Below are 7,558 nucleotides of genomic sequence, written 5' to 3' on the forward strand. Positions count from 1 at the left end.
ATAAAAATAACTTTCACAGTCAACTCTGAAGCATCTGCCTCACACAGACAGATGGATAATTAGAAAAGGGGTAATAGTATTTTGATATTAGTTATTAATTATACAATTTTTATAGTCATTTGCTTTGATATTTGTTTACAGAAAAATATTCTCCTTAATTGGAAAATTTAAATTTAGTTTGATTTCTTAAATTAATTTAGTTGTAGGTAAAAAAAACAACAATTAAATCTGAGAACAATGAGTTTTATAGTGAACTCTGCTTCACATAGATGCACAATTAGAAAAAGTGATGATGTTTTAATAGTTAATTAATTATATATTTGTTTAAATAGATTACTTAAATTAATTTAGTTCCTTATATTTAAAGTTTTAAAACATTAAAATTCATTCCATTGTGAACATTAACTTTTCAAGCGAAAAAAATGTAGCAATGAGTCCAATAACAACAATCAAAGAAAAATATATATATGAGATTAATGAAGCTTTTATTTACAAAAATATTAAGTCATATGAACATAGATAAAAACATGAGAATGAACTTAAAATGTTCATTTACAAGAAAAACAATAATAAAAAATGATAGGTATAGTACTTATACAAAAACATAAAATTAGGAGAACAGTAAATCACAGGATATGTTAAAGCAAATAAAGAAAAGTACATATTCTTTAGGAACAATAGTTGGTAATAAAATTGTTTTTTTTTTTTTTTTCACAATACATCAAATCTAAATTTTTGATGCAGTTACCCAGCACATTTTGATAAAATTCACAACATCAGTTAAGCAAATAGACTAAATATACAAATGGTCGCTTTAACAAGATACAAAAATAAATAACATATAATATTCATAAAACCAAATCAGTGCCACAGGCACCAGCAGTCATCTTCTATAAGCTTAGCAAAGCCCTAAATCAGTAAAAATGCACATTTTTAAATTTGCTGTGCTTTAGCATCTCTGATTTTGTGAATCCAACGTGCTGCATCAAACACTACATCATTATTTCGGAAAGTTTCTTCGTGGTATTTAAAAAAGTCATCCATATTGAAATCTGGGAAAAAGAAAGAAATTTCTCTTCGAGCTGTGTCGGGAGAATCTAAAATAAAAAATTATTTATTAAATTCTTTTTCCAAATGCATAGTATGTTATTTTTGCTTTTAAAAACCAATGGACAGTTTTATCAATTTTTTTGAAAAAAAAAGATTGTATTAAGAAAGTGATTTCAAATAGAATCAGATTTTAATCAAGATAGAATCAGACTATTTATTACAAGGGCAAGAAAAATTAATTTCACAATAAAAAAACATCCTAAATGATCTGGAAATTTACAATAGCACTTACAATTTTTTTTTAATCCGTGACGATGAAAGCACTTAACAGTGTGTGACATTAAAGTGTAGATAACCATAAAAGTGAGTAGGAAATATGTCAGTTTATACCTTTATTTTGCAGCTGATTAATAAGTTTTGAGTTAAGAAGCTGTATAGAAACCAAAACTGCATTAAACATAGTATTTGCAGTAAGCTTCATTAAAACTTAAAAATATGTCTTAGGCAATCTAAAAGCAACGAGTACTATTTAGGGTGGAAAAAAAATTAACACGTTTATATACAAAGGTAAAGGAGAAAAAAGGAAAAGTTTTTGACACAGAATCAGTGGTAACATGTTCTAGACATCATGATCGTGTGCCCCGCAGTGGACTGATCGTTGAGACGGTTCCCAGCAGATCACCGAAGTCAAACATCACCGGCTACGGTCAGTGTGCGGATGGGTAACACTTGCATCAGTCTGCGTAGGGACCGAGGGTGTGCAGTATTGGTCCTCGTTAAACTGTTCTACCGTAAAGTGCTCAACTTCACAAGCAGGTCGTCGGGCCATCGAAGCGGAGGTGCCATCCCCTCTACAGAGGATCAAAATTGCGATGGCATGTCTTCAGATCATCCTCAGGGATGTTTCCCAAGCCGTCGTTAATAGCCCATTGTGCAGCTCTAGTGCGACGTAAATGAATTACAACAATCGTGATTGTGCATTAAGGTATAAAATAAAAATTCCAGAAATTCATCTGTTTCTCTGCACCATATTCACCCTTGACTAAATATTAAATAAAAAATGTTCTTATTATTTGTCTTATCACCCATAAGAACAAGCTTATACTTTTGAAATAATATTTTAAAATATCTTAGACTATTTAAAATGATAATACTAAAAATATAACGTTCATGTAATATTGTTGAAATATAAAGCATAAGCAATAATTAACTTCTTAAAATCTCATTTAACGAACAATATGCAATAAGCATAACTTTCGACCAGCAGAATAAATCATTTAAATCGTGAGAAATTGAATTGTGTGAAATTGAAAAACAATGTAGAGGGAAAAAATGCCCACTTGCGTAAGATATTAAATTACTAGTAATAAAAGATTCTGATTTCAGTTATCAAATGTGCAACCAATATTTAGAATTAAAAACTTGTATTTCCATTATTCTAACTAGATTAGATACATCTGAATTCTAACTAAAAATTAAAATTACTCACCTGAACCATGACAAGCATTTCTTGTATCTGTAAGACCAAACCTTGCTCTTATTGAATGAGGAGCATCAAACTGGGCTCTAAAAAAAGAATTTAGAAAATGTATTTTAATTCCATAATTAAAACTTTTTAGCATTTTTGAAAAAAATGTAACCGCCTAGAGGCAGATAAATAGATTAGCTTTATAATATGAGAAATTAGTACAGCACAAAAATGATGGATTAAAATATATATTTAATGAGAAATTAACAGAGTAAATTACTCACTTATAAACATGAGTTGGACCCATAAGGTCTCTCCAATGTTTGATAGCATTTTCTCTAGCAAGTACATGAGCAGACAATAAACCACTGAAATTAATAAAAAAGACAACAAAAAAAATTTAATTTTTAAAAAAAGAAATTTTAAATTTATAAATTATAAAATTAACTTTCAACATAAACATTGAAAAAGTAATTAATTTCTACTTAAATTAATATTACTCAGAAAGAAATCTACAAAGTATTTATGCTATATTAAAGTCTAAGATAGAATACTTGAGAAACCATCAATAAAAACTAATTTTCTTGCATCATAAATTGAAATTATAGCATTAAGAAATACAAATTTAGTAATTACAAGCAGAACTGATATTAATCCTTCATTAAATGTTTTTTTACATTTAAAAATTATATCTATATACATATATATGATCAATAAATTAAATATTCAAAAGCATAAAACAATATTAAGAGATGATCGAAAAGTTTCCATCAGAAGGCTTCATTAGCTTAAATATAAATAATTGACTCTGTTTTCTATTGCTTAAATAAGCTTGAAACTTTCACAATGGTGTCTACTGCACTTCATCAGATAGGAACCATTTACCTACCTTTCAGAAACTTCCAAACAAAAAGATCAGGACTGTAAAGAGACTGCACGAGTGTCAGCCATTTATGTAAATTCTACACAATAACATTTGTGATATTGTGACACGACTTATCTTGAGAAAAAATCACTGCCCACTTCTTGTTGTTGACATTGGATGTGGATAGCATCCTAGATTGACATACATTTTCAGTCACACAGCGACCAGGACTGAACTTTGACCTTCTTTCACAACTTTGGTTTTCGACAGACATGTTTCTTCCATGCACTTTCTTCATTTTCTAATGAATATTTATTAGTACTTGTCTTTCAGCAACCCAAAAAAGACAAACAGTACATTGGTGCTGTTATGGACAGATTCAATATTAGCGTAGCCATTGTAATGCTTCACCATTTTCCATAGAACAAAGTTAAGCAGGAATCACACAATTCTATGGCTAGATGTTAGTGTTTACAAACCTTTAGGCAACCTATTTATATTTGTATATTTATACCAAGTACTGATGCCTTCAAAAGGAAATTTTTTTATCATCTTTATATTTATTTTCATCAATAAAACAATTAAAAAATTTTAAACATAATATTTACCTTGACATAAATGTTGATAGTCTGTTGAAGAAAAATTTATCTGAAAGAAAGAGTGATGGTATGTATTTTCATAGAATGAACTATTAATAATACTATCAAATAAAAGTATTAAAATAAATATTTACTTTTATGTTCAGCATAAAACTTTTCAGCTTCAGAAGGATTCAACTGTGTTACCCTCGTGTCCACAAAATAAAAATTGTTTTCCAAAATTATTTGCCTTATCAACTAGAAAAAATAAATTACTTTAGAAGATTCTAATAAACTAAAAGATTTAAAACTTATCTACACGAAAATTGTTTGAAAAAAAAAAAGTTTATTATCAAAACAAAATCAGAAAGAATTTAAGTTGTCCTACAAGGGAAAAGGCATAATTATTGAAAACAAAAACAATCCATATAATTATATTTGGATGGATTACTTAAAATACTTTATCAGATTTGGTTAATTGTGTGAGTGAATAATTGTCGGATTCAGTAAACCAATTTTATTTTACTACGGATACAAGATGTATGTAAAAATAACCTTCTACAAGTGATTGAAATTAAGGGGATATTTCTGTATAGTAATCTGTCGTACCAACTACAAACGACAAGGTGCCAAATTGATTTTAAATGAGAGAATTTTAGGAAGAATTAAAAAAACCTATAGATGTTTGCCCATGGCTATGAGTTATACCCTTCAAGTTGGTCTCTTTCTGTGATGCTTTTGTGCTTGTTGATGTGCTTAGTCTCTCGCAGGCTGCTGGCCGGAAGTTGGCAAGGCTGAGAGATTATTCTGCCACAGATCACATTATGGAAATCTCCCCGAAATTAAAACAAAAATTATCAACTTTTTTTTCCAGAGAATCCAGACATGAGAAAAAACAGTTTAAAAATGAACTTATATTAGAAAATATAAATTCATTATATATATTATTAGAAAAAACTGAAACAAAACTATATCAACTTATGGTAGAAAAAATGAGACAAAGAACTAATGTGTTTTCACAGTAAAAATTTAACTCTGTATGCATGTCTTAATCGTGAACAATTACTTATTAGAAGTTAAGTTTCACTGCCAACATTTAACTCATAAACTTAAAGTATTTTATTTTAAACATTGAATTCAAAGCTTTTAGTAACTTTAAACTTTTTAAAGGTTGTGATGGTGAGAATCCCAGGAGGTAAAGTTTTTTTCTTTTTTTAAACATTGATACAATATTTAATTTCTTTGAGTATCAAAACATTTCATTAAAAAAAGTTAAATGGGGATATTTCCATATGGGTAAGTAAAAAGTTTCTTAAACTTGCAAAAAATTTCTTTAAAAAATTTAGTTAAGTCTCTTTTTAGTGCTCATTTGTTTTCTTTTCAGCTTTTCTTAGCTACTGCCCTTAAGTTGGTACTGATAAGAGCAATTATTTTGACACTGATACGGGTACTGATACGAAAATCTTCCCAACAATAAAGACGAAAGGGGAGAGAAAAACTATCAAATCAGTAGGCTCTTATCAATTACTACAGTAAGTGAAGATAGTAACATTTTTTCAAAAGTATATGTCAAAAAAGGGAAATTATAAATATATTTAATTTAAATACACATAACGTGATTTAAAGATGATGATCCAAGTTGCAGCATATAAAACAAAAACTAATGAGCTGATAAAAAAAACTTTAAAAATTATTGGAAAGATTCAAACTGCATTTGTTTAGAATTTCTGGAAGTACCTACTAGATTATTTAACACTTAAGTTACAAATAAAAAAACTTATTTTATAAAATGATCATAAATCTTCTCTAACCATGCATTTATGTTAGCTAAGTTTTTTCCAAAACCAAAATATATGCAAACTTTATAAAAAAAACAATTTGACAAATTAGTTTGTTGATAATTATCGATGGCTTCAATAAATTTGTTTAGATGCATTTAGTTAAAATATCTGAAATTTGAAATAAACATTGGATAGTTTGTTGACTATTTCAATGACTAGTAAGTCTCCAAACTAGAGTGATAATCTATGATAAATGTAATTTGAAATGCATTCATTAGTTGTTGTATTTAATTTTAATAATGGCTAAATAAATGTTTAAATTGCTAGGTGCTATAAAAGATTTGCTATTATTGTGCAGTTTTAAATTATACAAAACAAGACTGCAAATGAACAAATAATTTATAAGCAATAAATATTTAATCATATTTTTAAATATGTTACAAATATAATGATTTTCATAATGTTTGGAAACATCACTTTATCTGAAGCATTTTTCTTTTTGGTAAAAATATTTTGAACAAAAGAAAAGAAAATTGAAATATTTTACTTTACTAAACTCAAAAAAAAAAAAAATTTATAACAGAAGTTAGTATACTATTCAATTTGTTGTAAATTTTGTATAAGGACAAAAACAAAAAAATTGATAGTTATGAAGAACAAGTAGTGAGTAAATTTTTAAAAATAAATATGCAGCAGACACATATGTATTAAGAAAATTTGTCCTTTTTAGGGATGTAAATCTAATTACATAAATTAAATTAAAAAAATTAATTACACATATATTTATAATGAATTTCATGAATAAAAGAAAATCTTAAGTTCTGAAAACGACAAAATTGTTTATTTAAAATTAATACATTATAGTTTAATAAAAGGAAAAAAATACCTGCAGATTATAAGGATTTCTACAGACGTCAGGTTTAATAATAGCTAACGTAAGTTCTAACGGCGCTAAAAATTTCGACATTATTCAAAGCTTTCGAAGTTTCAATAAGAGATCAAGCTATAAATCGAATCTACCGCCAGCACTTCACCAGATGAATGAAAAGCTTCCTCGAACAGGAGTTTTATTCACAGTTCCCATAACTTATCTGTTCACATGGTCACATCGTGTTTGTAAACACAATGACCTGGCGCTGCAGGTCGTTTATAAAAATAAAACAATTTTTTAGAGATAACATCGATTCATGAATAATGAAACTGATGACTTGATTGTCTTAAAATGTTAATCCGTGGTATAAGTAAATGAATAATTAGATATTTTTTTAACAACTGAAAATTTACTCTCAACTTTTAATTTTGGAACATGCAGGCAAATAAAAAAATCATAACGCGCAATGAGTGTGTTCATAAAATGAATTCGTTCATAAAAATAAACGATTTCCGTTTGTAAATTTGAACTCATTGGCAACTTTTCGAATGTAAAAGTTGAAAAAATTGACTTTATTGAATCCGTTCAACCCATTTGAAACGACTAAAATAAACGTTTCCTCTATCACATGGAACTGGCTTGATTTCTCTTTTTACTATTAATTTTTTTACTTGTTTTTGCTGCTTAAGTTACACGCAAACTTTACATATGTGCGTTATTTTAATAGACCATTTATAATTGCTTGCAATTTTTTATTTTTTTTTGCATTCGAATTTAGGAAAAATCGAACTGGGGAAAACTGTCACCCACGAAAAACTTGCCAGGAACATCTAGAAGAATGGTCTATAAGTGTTATTTCTCAAAAATCAAACAGAAGAAGTCGATGCAAATATTACGTTAAAACGAAGTAGGTGAATCTATCTTCTATAGGTGAATCTAAATCAT

The 7,558-nt window shown here is 27.9% G+C and overlaps 1 protein-coding gene across 1 annotated transcript; it reads right to left on the minus strand.

Annotated features, from left to right (window-relative positions):
* Window positions 1-468: 468 nt before the first annotated feature.
* LOC107454013 (nucleoside diphosphate kinase 6) lies at window positions 469-7,225 on the minus strand. The gene is made up of 6 exons (XM_043046465.2): window positions 6,629-7,225; window positions 4,117-4,219; window positions 3,992-4,031; window positions 2,803-2,886; window positions 2,540-2,616; window positions 469-1,097 (listed from the first exon to the last, which is right to left on the minus strand). The coding sequence occupies exons 1-6, from the start codon at window positions 6,707-6,709 to the stop codon at window positions 934-936; spliced, it is 549 nt and encodes a 182-aa protein (XP_042902399.1). The 5' UTR covers window positions 6,710-7,225; the 3' UTR covers window positions 469-933.
* Window positions 7,226-7,558: the final 333 nt, after the last annotated feature.

The sequence above is a fragment of the Parasteatoda tepidariorum genome, chromosome 5 (assembly GCF_043381705.1).
Source record: "Parasteatoda tepidariorum isolate YZ-2023 chromosome 5, CAS_Ptep_4.0, whole genome shotgun sequence".
NCBI lineage: Eukaryota > Metazoa > Arthropoda > Arachnida > Araneae > Theridiidae > Parasteatoda > Parasteatoda tepidariorum.

Excerpts from the sequence above, each read along its gene's own strand:
- LOC107454013 (XM_043046465.2), bottom strand. The coding sequence starts at position 6,709 with ATGTCGAAATTTTTAGCGCCGTTAGAACTTACGTTAGCTATTATTAAA. Across the intron at positions 2,887-3,991 it reads CTATCAACATTTATGTCAAG|TGGTTTATTGTCTGCTCATG; the intron begins GTAAATATTATG and ends TATTAATTTCAG. Across the intron at positions 1,098-2,539 it reads AAATGCTTGTCATGGTTCAG|ATTCTCCCGACACAGCTCGA; the intron begins GTGAGTAATTTT and ends TTTTTATTTTAG.